This window comes from Pteropus medius, unplaced genomic scaffold (genome assembly GCF_902729225.1).
Source record: "Pteropus medius unplaced genomic scaffold, Ma_sr-lr_union100, whole genome shotgun sequence".
Lineage (NCBI taxonomy): Eukaryota > Metazoa > Chordata > Mammalia > Chiroptera > Pteropodidae > Pteropus > Pteropus medius.
The window spans coordinates 16,145,310-16,170,398 of NW_024340849.1; the positions used below are offsets into that span (position 1 = coordinate 16,145,310).

The following is a 25,089-nucleotide window of genomic DNA, read 5'->3' on the forward strand; positions in this document are numbered from 1 at the left end:
CTATTCCTCTCCACTTAATGCTGGATCTTCACCTTCTTGCATACTCAAACGATGGTACTCCTGCCATTTTACACTTTCTCTTCTGTATCACTGATGCTTCCCTGTATCAATTATTTAGTAAATACTCCAAAAGTTATAGTACCACTCTTGTTCAAAAAAGAAACAATAACAAACAAACAAACAATAAAACCTCCCTCAAGCCTACCAACCCTACAGTTACTATCCATTTCTTTGCTCCAAAACTTCTCAAAATCATCTGAAGTCACTCAGAGCAGTCCTTCAAGTCTCTATTTTCATGTCCCCTCCTACAGAGGTCACTTTGCTGTCATTATATGACTATGTCTTTCATCAACACGACATAGTTAGCAGCACCCACCTTTTGGAAACACTTTTCCCCCTGGGCTTCTGTGCCAACACACATCTTTGTTTTCTCCCATCAATCTTGCATCTCCTAAATGTGAAGCATCCCAAGATTTAGCCATTTTTTTTCTAATTATGTTCTCTCCCCAGGTGTCACTGATATGACAGTGACTCTAAATGTATACCTGTGACGTGACCAGTCTTCAGACTTCTAGTCTCATATACTAGATTGTCTACATGACTGGCGTCCCTAATGGTATGTCTAATAGTTATCTTAAATTCAAAATGTAAAAATAATTGATTGTTCCCTTTAAACCAATTTTTTCTCTATTCATCTTCAGCTCATTAGACAACTCGACAATGCACTCATTTTGTAGTCAAAAAATATATTTATCCTTGATCCTTCTCTTTTTCCTTGCCCTTTATGTCCAATCCATTAGCTAATCTTATTGGCTCTAGAGCCAACACACATCATAAATTTCCCTACTTTTCTCTCCATCTGCTCTGACTCCCAGTTCCAGCTAAAATAATCTCATATGGACCACTCAATTGTCTCCTAATTGATCTCTCTGCTTCCACTCTGCCCCATCACCAATAATTTTCCTCAGAGCAGTCGATTTGATCTTTTAAAAAGTTGAATGAGATCATTCCCTTTTTAGAACCATTCTCATCATCCACAGAATGGAATTCCAATTTTACCGTGTCCCATAAAGCTCCGCATGATCTCGCCCTGACCCGGCGCTCTGTGATCCACTTGTATCACTGTTATTTCGTGTTTACAACCATGCGCAGACAATTCTCTTCTCAAGGCTCTTGCACTAGTTGCGAGCTTTACTGAGAACGACTTGCTCCGAGTGTGGAGACAGCCAGCCCTTTCCCTTATTCCCGGCTCAGCTCACGCATCTTCTCCTCAGAAGGCCTTTCGTTGATAGTCTGATTTAAATTAGGTCCTTCACTATCACGTTACTGTGTTAATTTTCTTCAGAGAATTTACCATTCTCTTGTGTTACTTGTTCATTTCCTCGTTCGTCTACTAGTCTAGTTCCTGGTACTTGAATGTAACTAAAATCTAGGAAAAAAGGATATTTGACGGACTTCATAAAACTTCTCCAGACATAAGCACAGCTCAAAGTTAGTATTCCAGTAATTAGTTTAATGAATAATACTTATGAGGTTGTTATAAGACATAAATAAACCATTGATTTAATTGCTTTGCATAGTGCCAGGCACAAAATATCTGATGAAAAAGTTAGTTACTACCATTATTATTATCATAATTAAGTACTTTTTAAATATGTGCCAAGAATGGTAATTATAATAACCCATGCGAATGTCTTAAAGCTTTCGGATGAAGTGTCTGTATTTTAACAGCTGTTTTCTAATAGAAATAATATTTTAAGCTACGTTAGTGAATTACACATTTTTTTGAATATGAGTGAATGTTTCAACATCTCTAAAATCAAATCGTAGGTAGCAACTGCTTTTCTACTGGCAGAACTGAACCTGTTCATGTCTTCCAACTAATCAATCATTCTAACTATAAGAGAAACTTTGATGAACTAAATTAAAATTAGAGACCTTATCACTAGACCTAGATTCATTTAATTTAAGCCCATTATTAAACCTCCCACTTTTCAAAAATGTATGACTTGAGGGAAATCTCATTAAACTTCATGGAAAGGCTAAAGTGAGCTTTGCCTTCGGAGCCAACCAAAAATGAAGCCATTAGAAATGTGTATGATGAAGTACAAATTACAAGGTGATATTAAAGTGAGAACAGAGGTCGAAAGAGAATGGTGTTCTATCACATATTTCAGTCTCTTTGTCAAAATATTTTGTGTGGATATACCAAATCCCGGTGACTATAAAAAATTTGGAAAGAGCAAAGAACAATAACCTCAACACACAAAATAGCAAGAATAACGTATTTAAGTATTTGGCATATGAAGATGAGAACATTCTAAAAAGTGAGCTTTTTAAAAATCCTGTTGACATTATAAAAAGTTTATTTTAACCTGGAGATTCAATCATGTCTGCAACTTATTCAGACCCTGTAATAGATGCCAGATCCAGTTCCAAGTCCTTATTCTATAGCTATAGGCATTTTAAAGACTGTTTCTATATTCACTTCCGGCTTTCACAAATTTAATTTTTCTTCATCTTCTCTCCTCTTTTTATTTACTTAACTCAATTTATATATTTGTTCTAAATTAACTTAGGTAAGATTATACTTTTGGGGGAGGCGAGGTTGCTCAGCTTACGGAGTACTTCATTCTTTTTTGGAATATATGTGACGGCATTAAGATAAATAACTTTGAAAAATTTTTGAAGGTAGTATTTAGTATAGAAGGTTTTTGCAGAAAAAAATAATTTAGATAAAGCAGACTTAAATCAATTATTTCTCACAGCCTTTGGTATCTCTAATTGGAGACTTTATTTCTCACAATTTTTTAAACTTAATTGCTTGGGAAAATACCATGAAGCAAGTAGTCTTGGGGACAGAGTTTAAGGAGAACACCTCTAAGAAAATGAGTGATAGCGTGATACAAGGATATGATTCGAATTTTCCGAGTATTGTCATTTGACTTATTTACAAATGCATTTAAATTGGCACTATGCTTTTACATTATTTAAAAATTGGTTATCCAACATTTTTCACTATCTTGATATCTTTCCCATTCACAGTTTATCCATTCATTGTGTTTTCATTTAAAAAAAAAAGTTGGAAACTCTTGACTTATTGAAACTTCAAAAAAATCAAAAGATCGGTTTATTCACTGGTTAGGAGTGCCAGTCTAAATTGTGATGGGACAGGAAACTGATGCTGATGGCCAAAACTGTGTTCCCAGAGTTACTCCAGAACAATCCTATGCATATAGTTCTGCTTCGTTGTTGTTAACTACGACAGTTGACTTAATCCATAGATTTAAAAAAAAATTCATAAATGTGAGAACTTGGAACAGAAGTATTCTGAAAGCACTATCAGTAATACGAGGTGAGGTGTTTCTTCCTAGCCAATTAAAGCATCTGCCTATATTCTTGACCACTATGATTCATTGTATCCTTCGTTTCTCTGTGAGAGTGAAGATCTAAAACTTTAAAAGTGTTTCATTTCTCTAGTAAGAGAAAGGGAAAAGGCAATCAAACATCTTCCCATGAAAATTGGCTTCTTCACTCTTTTATAAGGCAAGTCAGCGTACAGGCAGTAGAATGGTAGTTGCCAGAGCCAGGAAGAATGGAAGGAATGGGGTGTCAATGATTGATGGATACAGAGTTTCAGTTTCAGAAGATAAAAAGTTCCAGAGATGGATGGTGGTGAGTGTCACACAACAATGTCGATACACTTATGTCACTGAACTGTACATTTAAAATGATTAAATTGGTAAATTTTATGTTATCTATATTTAGCCACAATAAAAAAGTATCTATTTTTTTAAATATAAGTACAGGGTAGCATACATCTGGAAATGGGTTTATCTTAATTATAGAGCAAACACAGTTTTATTTTTGAGAGCATCTCAGGAATTAGTATATGTAATAATATAATATAAAAATTTATATCCAGTCTATTCTACAAATTCCTGATCAAAAAAGAAAGACTGCACTGTAAGAACTACCAGGAAACATTGCCTTCCTTATAATTATGCTCCATTCCTCATGCCCTTCCCCAAACTGTTTCAATCATAATTCCCTGGTCATTAGTTATGCCCAAAGAATAGTCACGTAATGAATCAATAAAGGGATCAATATAATAAATAAAAGAGATCTACATCTACTTGAATTGACTTGATGGATAACTTGGACCAGACGTTACATTCAAGCAGAAATGCTCAGCATATTATGATTGAGTACAAATACCAGTGTTTGTGAGTATAAATATTATCGTATTTAAATTGTGTATCAGTAAGCACATTTCAGTTTCTAATTTATTTTTAAATGGAATCAATCATGTAAGGTCTCCTACGTGTCTTATTTCTCTGCATTAAATCCATTTCAGAATCCACCATGTTTGTGAGGGGAGGTCTCAGAGCCTGGCTCCAAAAATCTTAGAGGCCGCAGTGTATTTTATGAAAGATTTAAGATGATTCAGAGAGAAAAAAAAAAGTGCATTATCACTAGCCCAAATGACAAGCGGTAAGAGACCTCAGTCAAAACCATCCTGTAAACATCTTAAGAAGCGTGCCCCTCTGAGGTTACCCAATGATATGACATTTAAATTCATTCTCTCTGTATTGTTTAAAAATGTGTGTGTGTGTGTGTGTGTGTGTGCGCGCGCGCACGCGTGCATGTGCGTTAAAATATATGGGGTCAAAATGATCAGTTTGTTTGTTTTCTGGAGTTGAAAGTTGCTATTTTAGTTCTTCTTTTGGGTAGTTTCTGGGTAAAGGGAATTGTATGATCATGAAACTAATTTTCAAGTTATTTAAGAGGCATGCCAAATTATACCAAAACATGGGGGAGATGCTTTAAGATGTAGGAAGATGAGTCACATTTTCTACTGTTACAATGAAGGCATCACACACACTATTAAACTGTGAATGACTAACTGGGTACCAGTCTTTAGGAATTTAAAAAAATGACATCTACATAGTTGCATCTGGCAAACCAGGATAAGAATTTCAACAATAGAGAGGTGAGCAGTGATATAAAGAGAAGAATCCAATATTCTGCATTTAAAAACTCTAAACCTACACAATGATCTATGCCTGCTGGTATACCGGGTCTTGTATTTTTCTTATTCCATTCCCTACTATTATACTATAGTTCTCAGCTGATATATATCTGAACTTGTGAGTTAAGCCCTGTGTATTTTAAATAATATACTCGTGCCATTTTCTCTAATTCTGTAAAGGTGAAATGACTGAGAGAAGGTATAATAAGTAGAAATACAGTCATAGGTATTTGGAGCCACAAGAGACTTCAGAGATTATCTCTCCAATGCTCATTTTATCAGCGAGGATATAAATCAACTTTGAAAAGTTGCAACAGGTTAGATGTAGTTAGATAAAAAGTGAACTATTCTTCACATGTTTCCTACTAAGCTATGAGCTCCATGAAGGCAACGACTGGGTCATGTCCCTAGCATTACACATAGATAGACAGATGATAGATGATAGATGATAAATGATAGATAGCTAGATAGACAGATAGATAGATAGATAGATGATAGATATAGCTAGTTAGCTAGCTATAGATAATAGAGGTATAGAAATAGATATATAGAGATACAGATATAGATATGTAGTAGCTATATAGTTCCTAGCATTACATAGTGTATACATACATAAAGTCTATTTGTATACATAGTAGACATATAATAAGCATACAATACATGTTTAATGAATAAATGCAACTGAGGCACAGTGACTTTCAAAAATCTCAAAGAGCTAGTAAAATAGCCCCAGCATCTTGAGTCTCAGCATACTCTAAATGGTCTTGTTCTCAGAGCTTTTGCATTGGAACAGAGGAAAATAATAAAATGCAAACTTAATAAGTTCTTTGCATTCCATAAACCTGTGCTTTATATGCTAGCCAACTAATTAAGTTATATTATCTATGTCTTCAAATAACAACTGAATTTCAAAATAAATCTTAAGTAAATTATCCTTATAAAAAGGTTTCCCAATAAAAGTCACATTTTAAAGTCCATACTGTAAAGTATTATTTTTCTTTTTTTGTAAAGATATTTCTTATAAACAGAATTTTAGTACAAAAAATAACCATCTCATGTGACCTATCATTATCTGAAATGAGTATTTGTAGTTCAAGGCATTCCTTCAAAACAAAATTTGTGTTCACATTTACCCTGCAGAAATGGACTCTAGTCTTTTCTGTGATTACAGCTTTATAAAGGTAAGCTACTATACTGGGTTTTTAATAGTAAGAGTAACAAAATTTCCTTTGCTTCTTTTACCTATGTGTATATAGGGACCTCTCTGTTTACATACCCTGGATCATGGTTTCTCAGTCCAACTGGCTTATAGGTGGCCATAACCCTGCTAAGTACCTATAAATGTGACTTTCCCATTTTACATACAGATATCCTAGCCATCTGTGTGCAAAAATATTAACATGTGAGGAAAAATATCAAATTTCCTCATTGATTGTCAATAAATGATCGATTATATTTTATAACTGTAGCTATGTTATAGAATAATGTTTTAAAACATAACTGTTCCTACCAAATAAATAAAAATCCCAAGTAAGAAGAATAACATAAAAGTCATATTTCTGTTAGTCTTAAAGAATACAATACTTATTCAACTATAATGTTTCTTTTTAAATAAATTTTGTTCCTCAAATGGTATTAGTCAGTGGAAAATATTAGTAAGGAATGAAACAATCATTTTGATAGTCTTATCATTTTGATAGTCTTATCAGTCAATATCTCTGCATCAACATATTGGGAAAGAGAAAACAGTGTTTTTATCATCCAGTTTCTTTCCTTTAAGTAACAAACCAAGAAAATAATTTATAATTTATAATTCCTTAAAAGCTAGGAAATAAGATAACAAAGCTGGGGGAGAGAAAGAAGTTTTCCAGAACCCACACTACTGTATTCATTCTGAAAAGCTAATGAACAAGTTCAATTTTCTAGCAATGCAGTGTTCCAGAGAAAATTACAAGAGGATAGAAGGCATGTCTGCGTTTAGTTGCTGCAAGTATTGCATATTATAGAAGAATATAGGCTGTGATGTTTGTATACGTGTATATATATGTCAGTCGAAAAGTTGATTTTGCAATACAGGAATTCCCTCTTCAGGAAAGTAATAAATCCATATTCAAATACAGACAGCATCCAGGGCCATTCAATAATGCCTTATTCACACCTTGGAAGAAAACATTCACCCTTTGTTGAGCAGATTTTTAAGGGATAGGAACAAACAGAAAAGAGCTTATGTTAATTTCTGTTTTGTCTTGGAAGAAAGATGTGCCGTGGATGAAAATGCTAATAGAAAATGATTCATTAAAACAAGAGAAACTACAATAAGCCTTCCAAATTTAATTCGTTAATGACCTACAATAATTGTAAACATTATTTGACTTTAACTTGACGATCTCTTAATTCGAGCAGCGCATCTGTAAAACATTTAATGTTGCTGCAAATAACATCTTTTTTAGGGTAATGTTTTATTTCTGGTTATTTTCCTTTGCTTATTTTTTTCTCCCTAAGTTTACTTATTTTTCTTTGTTCTAATTTTAAGTTTGTTTTACTACTTCTTATCCAATATAATATCTAAAAATATAAAAGGCTAACAATTATAGAGACATTGCACTAGCTCCAAAGGATAAATTCATATGACAGAGGCAAATCCAATCAAAGCTAGCAACATGTGGCAAAGATTTGAACATTGAGTGAAGTAACAGCTCGACACTAAGTTAGGTCCAATGCACATGTTATATTACTACGTCTTCATTATAAATCGATAGGGAAGGCATTAATAGTCACACTATATGAATATAGAAAATGAGGTTTGATGTGGTTGGAAACTTTTCTAAGATCACATATAGTGTTAAAATGGAAAGCTACGATTAAAAGCCAGAGTATGAGTTGGTATGAGTCTCTAAGACCTGTAAAATTTCTCTGCTGTCTCCCAGAGACTAGAGACCAGTTAGGTCAATTCCTAAGCCCTCACCTCACCCCCCACTGAAGCCCAGGGATAGTGAAATGATTTCCCTGAGTGCACGCAACCAGATGATCGGACAGAGTCAAGCCAGACCAATCCTTGTTTGCTTCAGGTTAGCATATGGTTTGGGCTTCTGATTTCTGGCATTAAGTTCCTTATCTTCACCTATATCTAGCCTAACGTAAGCCTTTTTGAAAATTATATCAATTTTCCAGGCCAGAAAAACATTAACCACTAATATTGCTTCATAGATATAAACTAATTGGACCTCAAGAATGGCCTTCGATGTCTGTATTTATAAGGGAAGGATAGGGATGATGATGAAATATTGAATTCTAATTAATCTCTCAGGAAACAAAGTCTCTATTCTACCTCTTTCAACTGTTTTATTATTCATTTCTATATTCATTTGTTCCATCTGGCATATTATGTCCCATACTGTTAAGTATAAGTAAATAGATATCTTTTTTTCCCCTGATGGAATAGCCTTTAATTGTTGTAACATCTATAAAATCAAGTGTCATAAAGTAAACAAGTCTTTCTTTTAATTAATTCAAGTGTGGTGGGATCAATGCCACTCACTGCAATGTTCTGGAACATTTCTTCCCGTGAGAGCCACTGTTCTCCCCACACAGTGGGTGGGTGAGCAAAAGTTCTATGTGTACAAGTAAGAAAATAGTGAGCATTTCAACAACTTACCCTAGAATTAACCACTTCCAGGGAGACATTCTGAGGTGGGGCACTTGGCACTGAAAAGAATGAAACAAGGTAAGAAGGTTAGCGCCGAAGTCATGGTAGAGGAACTACAACACTCTTTGAAAAGAGAAAGTACGTTCTTTTCACAATTCATAATGATAATTATGTCAGTTGAGTCAGGTGGCACTTTTAAGTTCCCTGGAGATGAAAAATATCTGCATTTGTCTATTTTTTTTTCTCACTTGATGGGCTAGTGATTCATCTAAGGAGCCCCCAAAACTGTTAGGCAAGAGAACACCTGTCATGGTACCAAATGCTGACACTTAATTATAGCTTTCTGGCAAGAACTTTCCTGGAGAAACCAATAAAAACACACAAGAGATTTTCTAGAGATTTTCTAGATTTTCTTTAAAGGCTTAAGATACTGTGTATTTCAGGATCTGCATGGGTTTATGATAAAATATCTCACGCTAATAATGGTCACTTGAGTTGCTTAATCCCTTTAGTGTAATTTTTATTCTCTCTTAAAAAATAAAAAGAACTACATCCTTTTTTTGTTTGTTTTGTTTGTTTGTTTGCTTTTTTATTGTTTTTGTTTTTTTAGCTATATGTTATAAACCTGTGTGTCATAGATGCAGGTTACCAAATGGCATTCGGTGAGTCAATTCTATTAACAAAGGAGCAGTTTATTTTTCTTTGTGGATTTTCTAGGAATTTTGTTTCTCTTGCCTGCATTTTGATTGTCCCACTCTTTCATGAAAGATGGAGTTTTCTTTATAATACTTATAATGAATATTCACTGTATCAAAAAGTAAATATTCTATTATGTGAGTGATTCAAAGACAACCATTCATTGAATGGCTGTTATGTGTCAGGCACTATTCTAGATGTCTTGGATGAATCATAAAATAATAAAGCTTTCTGTCCCACAATAGGAATAGAAACAGCATTCAATAAATGGTTAACACATATTAATCTGCAAAACGAGTAGTACCAATCCTTGTTCATGACAAATTGATTATTTTAATAGAAAAGAAATGTTCTTAGCATTTTCAAAAATTTTTTTGTCATGTTTCCTCTCCTTTTACTTGAACTTGGAGGACAATATCTATGTTTTTCTGGGGTACTTATATTTTACCCAGAATTTATTTACGCTCTACTCTGATTTTACTTTCTGAAAAATAATCACCATAAGGGCATGATATATGCCTGATTAATCTTTATATTCCCTAAACTGACATTCAATTAATATTTACTGACTCAATGATTAAATGAACAAATGCTTACTTACTTAAATATTAGCTCCTGGGCCTTTCTGGACACGATGGGAATTGTAATCACTTTGTTTTGATTTTTTACTTCTTGACTTAGTGCTTGATTAAGGCTGTACCAATATGGCTTGTGATAAAGTGCTCACTGGAGGCTTGTTTTTCATAAATTATGTCTACAGGTATTCTTTCAAAAAATTTCATAATTTAGGAAATAGACTTTATCAATTTCTTTTAGTTCACATTATAATTTTCTTACAAAATACAGAATATAACTCCCACAAGGACCAGGATTTTTGTCCCTTTTGCTGCTGCATCCTCAGTGTTGATAAGAGTATCAAGCACATGGAGGCACACTTGGAAAATATTTTTGAATTAATTAACAGAAAAATTGTTAAGATATAATAAAATCATTTTTTATATTCAGAGTTTCTGTCACAAGTTTTTCAATTTTATTTTTCTTAAATTAGACCATAGATACAGTAAAGAGCACAAATCTTGAAAGTATGACTTTGATACAAAGTTACGTGTGTGGGTGTGTTACCATTTAAACGGTACTGAGATTGAGATATAGAACATGTACAGTACTCTAGAAAACTCACTTGATTCTCCCTTCAGTCAATACTACTCTTCTGAGTTCTAACTCCATAGAGTAGTTTAGCTTGTTTTTGATCTTACGAAAATGAAATCATAGTTATTTTTTTCCAGGGTGGGTTTTTTTGCTCATTATTATTTCTTCAGATTCACTCATGTTGCACGTAACAATAGTTTTTGTTTCTGTGTTTTTGTTTTTATTGCTCCATAGTATTATGATACAGTATATGACTTTTAATATTTACATATTCTACTGATGAATGAATGATATTTGGATTATTTTAGTTTGGAGCCATGAGAGTAAATCTGCTATGAAAATTCTTGCATATGCCTTTTGGGGGACAATTACACTTGTTTCCTTCACTGTATACCTAGGAGTGGAAATACTGGTTAGAGTGGAATCCCCTATGTGGGTTACACACATGTTAAGCATTAATAGATGCAAAGTTTTCCAAAATGATTGCAACCATTTATACCCCTACTAAGAATGTAGCAAAGTTCTGGTTGTTCCATATCTTTACCAACACTGGGTATTTTCAATCTTTTTAATTTTAGTCACTTAGGAGGTGTAGAGTGTTTTTATCTGCTTTCCCTGAGGACTAGTAAGTAATGTTAAACATCATTTCACATATTCAGTGACATTTAGATACCCTTTTCTGTGGAGTTCTTAAAAGTATGTTTTGATTAACATAGATCAGATTTCCCCCAAAATTCATCTCTAAATTCTTAATTTTATCTCTTATATTCCATTTCCATGTTACTATTATTAAAATATTAAGATATTCATTTTCTCTAAAGCTAAAATTATCAGAACTGATCTTCTGCATCTGGCAACCTTCATACCATCTCAACCCTATAAATTCTATGCTAACGAAAATGGACTTCCCTGAACTACCTTCACAGACCCCTGGACATCCCAGGCTGGTTGACAGGAAAGGGAAGAATGCAGAAGCCTTAATAAGATGATCTCTAAACCCCCTTTCTTAAAAAGAGAAAAGATTAGAGGTAGGCTGGAAATCACAATGATTGTGTGATCAGAAAAACTAAACCAACTGATAGGCTCACAATGAGGAAGAATATAATATAATCCATATCAAATTATTTATAAAGAACTGAAAATTAAAATAGGTACAAACTGAAAAAGAATGTTATGCTCTAAATCATATATTATCACAAACTTCTGAAAAAAAATCCTTTAAAAGCAAAGTTTGGAAATAACCTCTTACTAGTAAGTAATAATAATAATAAATCATTTCTTAACATGAAAAAGTTTCTAGTTTATAATTTTTAAATATGATATTTAATATTTACATCATATTACACTTTACTAATCATATTATACCCACCTCTGACCAATTAAATAGTATCAAAATATAATTTTGATAACACTAGCTGGATTTATGGTAGGTGACTGAATTTTGAAGGAAGGAGAAGGTAAGTTGAATTGATCACGTTTTGCTCTAGATACTGTGCTTATTGATATGTAACCCTCAAATGTCACTTTAATGTAAGTTTATCAATGGCATTTCCAGATAGCCAAGAATACATAAGAGATAGGATAAATATGTGCACTTCTTTTTGTAACTACCACAACTTGATAAATATCAAGATTATTTTCTGTATTAGAAATTGAAAGCCACAGAGTCCCAAAGGTGGACTTATAACAATGGTGTTATAATGTATTTTGTCTTTTTTTTTTTTTTTTTTTTGCAATAGAAATTTCTCTTACTTTCCATTGATAGTGCATTGGCTATTCCTGCTTTACATAGTAAGCAAAGAAAATGGAGAATATTTTCTACAGTACTTTTAGGTATCAATTGCTATTCCCTCTTTCAGACTATCAATTTCCATATTATTCATAGATAAATAGATATAATAGAGAAGATTCGATGTTTGATGGAAGTGAGTGGAATCCACATTTATCTGGGTTTTTCTTTATCTTCTTATATGACAATATTTCACTGTCTCATGAGACAGAAGGGGAAGGACATAGTTCATTGCTTTTCTCTTAAAAATGTCAAGCGATTTATCATTTACAGTAGGTTCATTAAGGCCAATCACAGGTGTTTGGTCTGGAAATTCCTCTCTCTGTGGTGGAATGTGCTGGTTTGAAACACCTGGTGATGATGAGTCATTGTATAGAGTAGATCAAGTTCTCACATTAGTACATGAATCTCTGTATAGAGTCTCTTGAATTCTTCCCCATATCGAGCATGTGCTGTCCTGTACATAATTTATGATTTGTAAAAATTCATATATAATTACAAGCTATTTTCTTGAAGAAACTAATATGGGACATTTATTACAGAATGACAGGAACTCACTATATTTCCATGCTGAATCCTGCCTCTTTACTTACTAGATTATGTGTCTGCTATCTTAGTTTTGTCACCTGTAAAGTAGGAGAAAACATAGTATTATGAGAATAAAAGGTTAATAATACAAAGTGTTTAGAGCAAGGCCTTGCACTAATAAGTATTCAATAAATATTAGTGGTAACAGTAAGAACCATATGCCTATAGTTAAGTTTGCCTATGAAATTGGGTCCCTTTGCTTTTGGACACAGGGCAAGCTCAAATGGACACTGATAAATATTAATTCATATAATCTGTTAATGACCTATCCATGTCAACTAATTCAAGAGACGATGTTTGAGAATAAACTGGCAAAACTAATTATGTTCTACACTAGATATGAGGCTGCCTAGATTGATGATCTACAATCCCAAATGGTTTGAAGAAGGGGATCGTTGCAAACCAACAATACACTAGGTGGAGGAATTTGGACAAAAAACAATGTTTCTTCCCAGAAAAATAATTAAAGCAGAGCTAAAATAAGGATGACAGCTCATTAGGATAAAAATATTTATAAGAATCTCAGCATAACAGGGAGAACATTGGGATAATTAATTCAGAAAAAAATTATTTGCGTTTCATTTTTATTTTTGTTCAATTTTTCTATGGCCCCAATACAAATTTTTTATGGTAAGAATACCCTTGACATGATAAGAAATATAATTCTCTATATAACACACATGCATTTAAACACAGTCATATGTTAAATTAGCCACATAAATGGGATGTACAAAAATATGTTTATACATACAAACATTTGTACAGCTTTGGCTGAAATGTCTGGTTAATTCAATAAATATTTACTGAGTTAGGAAGAATACAGAGATTAATATAACATCATCCTTCATACGAGGAGCATGTAATATAATGAGAAAAAAGGACAGACACATTGGCGTAGGTTACATCTAATAAATACTTAAATATATGTCATGTTCATGTTTTAGGTGCTTACGTGGATTAGCCCATTCAGTTTTCATGTCTCCCTTTCATAACATCCAGAAAGTTAAGGAGAAAAGGGCTTGACTGGGAAGTAGGTGACTATAAAATGTGACTAAATATACATCTAAATGTATAACCTCAGCATGCACAGCTTAGTAGAAAGAAGACATCAAATTGAGGTAGACAGAAGAGGACAAAATGATAAGGAAATGGAAGCCAAGAGTGCAAGGTTCTTTTTGTTATTGTTGTAAATGAAAAAAGATGAGTTGATTGTAAAGATGAATGCAGACAAGGTCGGTGAGCCCTCTTCAAAGGGGCCAGGAAGTCCCTGCTTTTTCCAATCAAATGCATCTGATAGAGAAAAGTTGGGGTTCCTTGCACAGTGATGCTTGTTGAGTTAGGGTCATGAAATCCTTTAATTTAGTGACAGGCATTTTCTAACTCCTAAATGTTGCAACACTTCTAGATGATAATTCTTGGACTAATGAATAAAATCTATCTTTCTCACTTATGACATTTAAAACCTAAGTGGAGAATAAGGCCACAGTATTACAGTTCAGAGTATGAATGAAATCTACATAAATTATGTAAAATATTCACTTTCATTTGTTTTCCCTTTATTTTTATAATTATAAGTTGTGAAGTAATTTATTCTGCCAATAAATATTCTGTTCTGTCTTCAGAAACAGAATCAGATGGATAGGCATAAGAATTACATTAAAAATGACACTGAAGTGGTGTCACATATAAAATATTTTTTTAAGTTGAAATTGCAAATGAGTGTTACTCCTGTATCTTCTTCACACTGCCCTTAATAACATGGGTGCCCTTCCTCATTCCATTGATATTGTATGAAATATCTGCCCAGATAATTTCCTAAATTAAAGAATGGTGGATCGGTCACGAATCACAAGCCAAAGTCATTTAGTTTTTGAAATTCGAAAGATCAATAATTTATAGAATTGCACACACCAACATGGAAACCGGTGGTGAAAAGAAATAGCTTGTTGCCTTTTTAATATTCATGGAGGTCACATCTCTGCATTTCTACACCTGGCTGAATTTTCACTGGCCCCACATCATGCACTCTGCTGTACTTTTTCATTTTGCATTAAATTTCCCAACATTACATTATCATTCATTTCTTAGATGTCTAATTTCCTCTGCTACTGCTTTGTCGAGTCCACCCTTTTCATTAAGCTTTTTTTCCTTCATTTATGGCATTTAAGAAAGTATGAACAATCTTTCTTTTGTTAGGTACATTACAAATAAAAGTGTACATTTCACATGCAGTAATAACATTTTCAATGCTGGAATATTTAGCCTAAATCCTTATGATATACTTTCAAATAAAGAGGCATATGGAGGAGGATTGTCCATCATTTACACTTTTAATCATCTATGCCAATGTAAATTAGTCCACACAGACACATAAATGTGTTCATATTTATAGAGATAAAGAAAAACACAAAAATTGTTTTGAGCTCTTAAGAGGTAGATACACACTGAAGATTATTTATTAGGACATCTTGACTCAGTGTATACCTTATAAAAGTTAAATGTGACTATAATTGATAGTTTGAGTGAATTAGCCAAATTTCCAATTGATGCTAATATCTTCCTTAAAGTTTTAGTTAGGGAAACTTGAAAATAGAATCTATGACATACACACAATATTATTTGATTATCACAGTAAATGTATGAGATGAGTTTCACTGTCTATAACTTACCATCAGAAAGCGTGACCACGGTTATATCATCAGTAGATACTCCTGGCCCATAGCGATTGTAAGCTAGGAATCGGAGCGTATATTCCGTGAATTTTTTCAGGCCTTCCAGCTTATAAGATAGTCCATCAACCTCTATATTCTGGAGACATAAAATGCCAAAACTGTTATTCAGGAAGCACATTAAAACAGAAATGGCTGCCATTCTGCACAAAATCAGTAAATTGGATATTAGACTCTTACAAAACTACACTATAGCCTTATAATGAGTTGTTGTAAAACCTACTCTTGTAACACACCTTACCCCATTAAAGCCCAAACCTCTCTGTAGACTCCTAGTTAAAATAGCACCATGCTATTTTTATAGTCATTAAGTTCCAGTTTGTTTAACATCACTGAATACATTGAATGGTGTGCAGTATCCCGCCCACACGGAGATCCTGACAGGCAGAGGCAGCTTGTAAATCCATGGAAACAGAGGGTTGTTCCTCTACCCTAACTGGAATAGTTCACCGAGACAACAGATTTCTTTCTTCCCTTGCTGAAATACATCTACATCTCTTGAAACTGACAGATACTTTGCTATAATTTTTTTATCTCTCGAAATGCTGCGAGGTAGGTTTAGAACTATTTTACGTACTTCATAGCTGCAGAAATGAGGTATTAGAGGTGAAGGTCATGGAAAAATCAGGGCCAGTTCCCTCTAGAATAGTGGTCCCCAACCTTTTTGGCACCAGGGACCAGTGCTTCTATAAGAATCTAATGCCCAATGGTCTGAGTTGGAACTGAGGTGGTGATGCTAGTGCTGGGGAGTGGCTACAGATACAGAGAAAGCTATGCTCCTCGGGCCGCCACTCACCTCCTGCTGTGTGGCCAGTTTCCTAACAGGCCATGGATAGGTACCAGTCCATGGCCCAGGGGTTGGGGATCCCAGCTTTAGCAGACCCATTATTTAGCTCTCCACAATGATTCTCACATTCACATGTATCTTGGGTAACATCATTTTTTAATTTATTAAAGTGGGTTGGTAAATGGAATACTGAAAAGCTAAGCTAAAATATGTAGAAAGAAGATATAATAGAAAGATGAAATGAGAGCTAAATAGAATGGAAACAGCAAATAAGAAAACGGAATAAATGATTATGTAGGAGGAACTTCTAGTAATTCTTATCTTATGATATTAGTTGGGATTTGGAACTATTTCTAAATAGCACTGTCGCAAAACATTTTTTAAAATGAAAATCTCTATCGTGCAGTTTACATGAAAGCATGAAGACCACGCTAGGCTTGGCAAACTTCACAGCACATCCTAAAAACTCCACTACCCCGAGGTCATTGCTAGGTCTTTCCTGTTTAACTACACACTTGTCTATATATCTTTTCCCATGTGAAGTTGAGCGTCTGGAAGTAACAGTCATGTATATGTCACAAAATAATATTGCTGAGTTTCCTGTATCTCTCTAAAACCTCATTTATTCTTACTTTACCTTAAAATCTAATTTGCCAATTTCCAGGTGTCTGTGCTAACTGCAGATTAGAAATAAAATAAAAGGAGGAAGAAGGTAGCCTTGGCAGTAAGGCAGAATGAAAACAATGAAAAATGATAGATGACAGTCCGATGGTGGGGAGAAGACAGAAATAACATCAAATGTATAAGAATGGAAAAAGCAATTTCGCTGAGGTCATTGAATATAAGTTAAATCCTCACTTAAGACAAAAAAATGAAAATGCAAATGCTTTTTGGGAACAGATGAATTAATAAAAATATGGTTACACTAGTCAGGTACAACATACTCAAAAGAAAACATTGTTGTCTTTTATATTGACTTCCTCTCATTATCCATTTGCCTCTCACCAAGAATTCAATTAAATTCTTTAGCGTTTCCAGCAGCAGGAGCTTTAAAACTGATCAGCTATCCAGTTACTGTGCTGGACACTGGACTAGGTATCAAGAACTTACAGATCTCCTATTTCTTCTAGCCCTACAGCCACTCAATAGGTGGCAGAAGTGGAGCCCATTCTCTCGCCTACCTGTTCCTTTCCCGTGGACACTTCAGTGCAGAACAGCCTGTAACCTTGGACTGGACCATTTGCATAGGCAGGGGGTTCCCAGGTAATAAGAACTGAGGTAGGTGAGGTAGATACAGCTTGCAGGTTTTCTACTGGCCCTGGAGCTTGCACTGTACATAAGAGAAAGTGATTAGTGTAAGAGGGTTCTCGTTCTCAAAAGAAACAGAATTACATCTTTTACAGTTCAAGGAAATTACAGCAGCATGTACTATTTTTAAAACCATATGGATCACCATATGACCTAGCAATCCCTCTTCTGGGTTTCTACCCCAAAATTTTGAAAACATTGATCCATATGTCCCCTGATGTTCACTGCAGCACTATTCACAGTGGCCAAGACATGGAAATAACCAAAGTGCCCTCAACAGATGATCAGGTAAAGAAGATATGGTACATTTATACAATAGAATATTACTTGGCCATAAGGAAAGATGAAATACCGTCATTTGCAATAACATGGATGAATCTTGAGATTACCATGCTAAGCGAAATAAATCAGACGAAAAAAGTTGAGAACCATATGATTTCACTTATATGTAGGATATAAATCTGAAAGTAACAAATGAACAAGACAAACAATAACTCATAGACACAGACAACAGTTTAGTAGTTATCCGAGGGAAAGGGAGGATTGGGAGAGGTAGATAAGGGTAAAGGGGGGTCAAATATATGATGAAAGAAGGAAATTTAACTTGAGTGGTGAACACATGATGCAATATACATATGATGTATTATTGAACTGTACACTTGAAACCTATATAATTTTATTAACCAATGTCACCACCCTAAAAATATATAAAATTATAAAACTATAAAATATAAAGTTTTTAAAATTCAGAAGAGGACTTATATTCATCTAAATTTTTTATTTCATTTTACAGTTGAGGAAACTGGTCAAGGAGTAGAAGTGACCAGGATAATGGCAGAAAAAGATGGGATTCATAATGTAAATTCTTAGAGTGGAAAATTTTTCCACTATGCTAGTAAGCCTTTGCCTGTGTATTCCTAATAACTGTAGAGGGAAAAGAGAAAATATCTTGATAATACTTGTACGTTATGTTTCTACTTACAATTCAAATAGGCATAGCTATGGATAATTTATCGCATTGTCTTTAAGTCATCATTTTAAAGTCTTGCCCAATTCTGGGTATTTTAAATTAATTTCAGGATTTAATTTTCAATTTCACTTTCGAGTATTTCATTTTTCTCTCGTAACTATTACTTTACTTAATCAAGGGTAAGTAACTTCCTTATTAAAGAATTAGATTGCACAGGTCTACAATCACTTAAGCAAAACACTTGGGTCCAGATGTTTCAAGATCCAGGAATTTTCAGATTTCAGAAAGGTAACATGATGTACTTGCAGTGTTTCATATAACACCCCTATTTGGGGTTTGTGCTAATATCCTGTGTTCAAATCATATATTTGCAGCAAAATATGATATTCTTACCAAACAGAATTATAAAAGACTATCTATAGCCTAGCATGAGGTCAGGTCTGGTCTATATATGCAATGGCTTACAAAAAAATTCTTCAGATTCCGTATTTGAAAAATTCGAATGTGTGCATAATTTTTTATTTGTGCAAATATACTTGAGTATAAATATATGATTTGTAAATGGTAAAAGACAGACATATTATTTATTGCAATCTAAAATAAATAAGTGCTCTCACTACTGCAAGTATAAAAACCACTTTAACTTAAACATGCTGTGTATTTTCCCCGGTCTTGGATACCACCTAACTTTAGACAGATATACTTTTTAGGCCTGTGAGTTCAAACTTCCATAGCAAAAAGCATATGAAAACCTCGCCGACATATCTGATGACACACTCTTTAGATCATCATTAAACCTACGTCTCTGGATCATTATTCAGAATTTGTTCCATGGAAGCTGGCCTCCTTAAGACATTACTGCTCACACATCCATCTGGGGAAAAATATATTTATGTTGGAAACGCATATTTTATGTCACTTGCACATATTTTCCCACCAGTCCCCAAATTTTGAGAATGCTTATCATTGACAACTGTGTCATTTTCACTTTAACAAGTGTTTGTTAACAATTTCTTGAAAACTTATTTGGAAATCATCTTAAACTACAGAAAATTTTATGACAATAATATGTAAAATATCGTATTTCCTTTATCCAGATTTACCCACTGTTAATACCTTCTTCTATATTTTCTATCATTCTCTCTCTTTCCACCTCTCTCTCTCACATATATATATAATATATAAATATATATGTATACATACCCATATATAAAGATATATACACATATAAAGAGAATATATATTCTCTTTATATATACATTTATATTGCATTTATCATTTACTATATATAGATTAATTGATAGTGATAAATGCAATCTATAATCTATATGTACAGTGGTAAATGCAATATATAAATATATATTGAAAGAATATTATCTCTTGATAGAGAGAATATGTATTCTCTATTTAAATTAAGTTGCACACATCATAGCTCTTTATCCCTGAACATTTTCGTGCATATTTCTTAAGGATCAATGTATACATGAATAATATAGTTATTAATTTCAGTGCATTTCATATTAACACGATACTTTTATCTAACCTTAATCTGTATCACAATGTGTCAACTGATCCATTAAGGTCATTTATGTAGCATTTCCCTTCCAATTCAGGATCCAGTCTAGGGTCAGGTTTACGTTTTGTCACTGTATCTGTTTAAAACTTAGCTGAAACAGTTCCAAAAAGTTTCTTTATCTTTTAAGGCATTTATATTGTTGAAGAATATAGTCTTTTTTAAAAAAAATTCGTAGAATATTCCTCACTTTGGGACTGTCTTTGTTATTTCATGTTGAATTTAGATAATACATTGCAGTCAAAAATTAAACATAAGTAATGTCTGTCCTTCTTAGAGCATCATCTCTGGAGGCACAATTTCTCTCTCAGTCCCCTGGTATGTTAATTTTGAGTACTGTCAGATTTCTCCCTTTTAGGGTTAACTGGTCCCCCTGTCCTCCCACCCCCATTCTGGTTCCCTGCTCTACCATTTGGAGCTAATAAGCAATCTGTGGAGAGATACTACATTAGGACCATGTAAATATAATTCTCTTTATCAACTACCTTTAGAGTTAGTATCTGTTCACAGTTCTCGATGGAATCAGTTTTACCAGGGTGGTTACAAATGGTGATTTATTTTCTATCCGAGCACTTTTTCAGCATGAACCACTTGACACTCAGCATTCTATTATAAGATACATAATCTCTCTGCTTATGTATCTATTATTGGTATGGGCACATGGATTCCTACATTTCTATGATCTATAATTCATTATTGTCCTTAATTATTTTGGTGTTCAAATTATCTCAGATTTGGCCAGTTGCAGGGGAAGGGAGGGTCATCTTTAATCTGGTTCTTCTGTCCTTGTAGATTCTTTTGGTGAACAAGAAACATATACATGTATGTACACACACAAATGCATACATGTATACATATAGTCAAATACACATATATATATATACACATATTTCTCATGACTCAACAGAGATGCCTCCTATCCCAATCTATCTCTACAGGGTCTGTTCTTGGCTTCCCCATTCTTCCTTTACATGTCTTTTCCTCCACAGGGAGACCTCTGGCTCTCACACAGTTGTAGATACTTTATGAGAGCACCCCACCTTGGTTCTCTTCCAGAAAAGAGTAATTTTTCTATGGGAAATCTCTATTCCACAAATGGGAGGGACTTCAGTAGACAATATTAAACAACGGGGGGTCTTGTCTGTGTCAAAGTTCTCAGTGATATAATTAGAATTGTATTCTAATGAAGGAGAGATTTTGCTCCACGGGGGAAAAAAATAAACAAAAACAAAATAAAAACTTCCTCACTGATATTGTTCACCTGGATTTTCAAAGTACAATATTTTAAAGAACAATAATAAAAACAAACAATGTGCATGCTTCTGTAATTACTTATATATTCACAAAGACAATGCAAACATTTCAAGGGAGAACATTTATGATTTGGAGTCTACTATTTTTCTAAGGAAAGAAAACAGAGAAAGGAGCAATGGAAATAAGACTGAGCTATGTGCTTAAGATATATGTTGAATGTGAAAGAACCAGAATTTTGAAATACAGAGATGTCTGTGTGGTCCAGTGACATGTGAAGTATTAAAAGAATGTGTTCCTTCTTGCTGTCCCATGGCTAATCTGAAAAATCATTGCTTACTATAAATATGGCTCATTCTGGGAGCAAAGACCAAGGTTTAAAATTAGCCAAATGCTAAGGCTGTCACTATTGCTATCAGTTAGATGTAACACATTCAAGGAAGTTTTGTCAGGATGACCAGGAGACAAGTGAGTATATGGGAGAAAGGAAAAGGAATGTGTTTGGAGAGTTTATATTCATCTATTCTATTGGTGCACAAAGAGAGTGATAGGGAACAATTCAAACCTCTTCAATTTTTGGAGAGCCAGCCACTTGAGAATTTGGAAGAACAACTGAGAGGTTGCCTAGCATAATAGGGGCAGAGAGTGCACCACCCTCCAGACGATGACTCTTTGAGTCCGTGGGAATCAGATATGCCAGCCTCCTGCATCAGGTGTTGTGGGAAGAACAGACTACAAGGACATCTGCACCTCAAGGCAGCAGCCCCACAAGAACAAACATTAGGCAACACTCCTCTCCTGCAAAGCCCTGTCAGGGCTGCTTTGGGTCCTGGCTCTTGGTCAAGAGAATGGTCAAAGGCCCTCCACTTAGTTTAGCAAATAATGAGAGCATCTGTCTTCTCCACAATAATATCCATGATGCTAAGTATACAGAAAGTACTTTTAGATATGTGTCAAATGAATGACTTTATACTAGGTATACAAAAAATAGTAAATGTGTGTCAAATGAACAACTTTATACACAACTACCAAACATTACTGTGAATGACAAGCCTAAAATACACTATTGTCTAACTCATTTGATGCTATTGATTCAGCAGTCACTACAAGTGATCAGAAAATAGTGTATTCCTAACACACGTGATAAGACCTGAAGTTGCTATAGATGTCTGTGTTTGTTCACACATGCATGTGAACCTGTGTGCACTTTGCCCACAGTGAAATTTCTTTATGTGCATAAGTAGCTTAGCACCAATGGGAGAACATTAGGCAGTAAGTACAATAATTTGGATTCAGCTCACACTGGTAGTGCCTACTTTGATCGCTTGTTCACTGACTGAATTATCCTCCTTTCCCTTACAATCATTAGATACTATTAGGGAAAAATGTGTGCTTGGGTTTCTAGAATTTCAAGCAGAGAGTATAGATACCTGTAGTAAAAAGAGGAGCATTCAGTTTAAATATTTACAAATGACAGTATGTGTCATCACCAATTTCCAGCCATGTGATAACATTCTATTTGTGGTTATAATGTTAACAATTGTCTTTTTTCTACTCAAAGATTGCCTTTTAGTACTAAACTATTTCCTGCTTTTGCCATTGTTATAAAATTTATTTTATGATCTTATTGCATTGATATTTTCTTTAATACTCATATTAAAATAAAAATATCATAATCCTATGTTCTAAGTAAATATAAACATCAAAAGATCAAAGAATTATCAAGTCATATATTTATCATATATATATATATTTCATCCAGATCAAAATACTGCTTGCATATGGGATATTCTTCTTCACAAAATACCTGGCTACTGTCAAGACTGTTTCACATAAGCTATTAAATACTTATTCTTTTTTTAACAGCAGTGCTATAAGTTCAGTCATGAATTCCCTAATATTTTCCTTCTGAGTTAGAGCCCTAACATAGGTCTGTAGATAATACATTGTGTTATACGTTGATTGTGGAGGTACGTTTGTGCATGTATATATACATGTATATATTTGTGTATTTATTCAGATCCATATCCACAAAGTATATTTAAGCATAAACTTACATATTTTACATATGTGATTTATTATATGCATATTAGGAAGAGAGAGAGAAAGAGAGACACAAATTAGATGTGAAATCAATACAGTTAACAGCTTCTGCCTTTCATTTCATTACACTTTAGTATGTCAGTCAAGAAACTTAATGGACTTAACTGCTCATCATTTCCAAGATGCCTTTAATAATCCCCACTGATCCCCTCAGCTGGACAATAATTCTGTGGCAAACTGTATCTAATTTCTCTCTATTTCTATTCAAGTTACCTATTTCTTCAAAAAATGGAAAGATTCAAGAATAGATGCATAATCCATGCAAGTAACTCATCAATCAATGTCAGCCTAACCAACCGCCTTTTTAAATTTCAATATTGCATTTCAGTAGAAATTCATTATAACACCTGTACCTAAGAACAAATTTAATACTTAAGTTTGAGTAAATGAGATGTATTGCATGTCACTATTTGCACTGGGAATGATAATTTCTGACTACATATGAATTTAAAAAATAACAGAGCATTTTTAATGAGATCTTATTGCATATTAACCCAAAAATAAAACATAAAAGTTAGCTAAATCTTTAATAAAGCATGAATTATCATGTATAATCATCCTGAAGACAGGATGTGTGTGTTTCTGTTATACATGTGAGTGTGTGTGTATGAGAGGGAGAGAAAAAAAATCACAGTTTAATGAGCTATAATTGATTAAAGAAAGAGTCAGAAGGAATAGTTTCTTTTTCTTACTCTATTTGTGTGAAGTCATTGGCATCAAGTAGTCCATGGACCCCCTGAAATTGTATGGACATTTTCAAGAACAAAAGATGTACATTTTTTTTGAGGTGATTCTTCGAGTAATAGCTCCCAATGAATCAGATAACATCTCTGGTTTCTTTTGGTTTTGAAAATCATTGATTCTTTATTATCAAATCATTTGTAGTGACTGTTAATTACTTTATGGTGGAAACTATGGCAATAATTTCACTTTGAATAGACATCTTCAACTTTTAATAAAATGTTGTTTCAAAAGCTGGAAGATGTTTGTGAAAGTGATTTTTCTACTTAATTTCCCAAATCATAGGAAATTCAAAGGCATTGAATTCATTTGGTTTAATTCACCAAATATTTTAGGTTTTGTAAGATGTCATGGCTGCTGATTAAGAAGTTATATAACATATATGCATTAATGCTCTTTTCTTTTTCTTCCTTTCTCTTGCTTTGTTTCTATGCCAATATCTACTCATCTACCTTCCTGATTTGTCTTTGTAATCTGATATTTGTATAAATCAGCCTAAAACCTAAATTATGATTTACCAAATATATGGGTCTAAAAATATTTTGGAAGTTTAAACAATCCCTTTATAAATAAAAATATGAATATAAGGTTTTCACAGAAATAGCTTTAGAAGATCAAATTGCCAACATCTTCATAATACTGGATAAGGCTAATGTCTTTTCACCATTATACTGATGTTTCTCAGCTGGAAGTCCGAAATGAAGACAAATGTTAGCGTCAGAGAATA

General features: G+C 33.7%; 1 protein-coding gene across 1 annotated transcript in view; it reads right to left on the bottom strand.

The window, feature by feature from the left end:
• The window catches only part of DCC (DCC netrin 1 receptor), a 983,855-nt gene that overhangs the window by 243,323 nt on the left and 715,443 nt on the right, over window positions 1-25,089 (bottom strand). The window contains exons 10-12 of the mRNA XM_039841340.1: window positions 17,598-17,746; window positions 15,570-15,708; window positions 8,688-8,737 (exon numbers count right to left, since the gene is read on the bottom strand). Of these exons, the coding sequence (XP_039697274.1) occupies window positions 8,688-8,737; window positions 15,570-15,708; window positions 17,598-17,746 (338 nt within the window). The remainder of the gene's footprint in view (window positions 1-8,687; window positions 8,738-15,569; window positions 15,709-17,597; window positions 17,747-25,089) is intronic.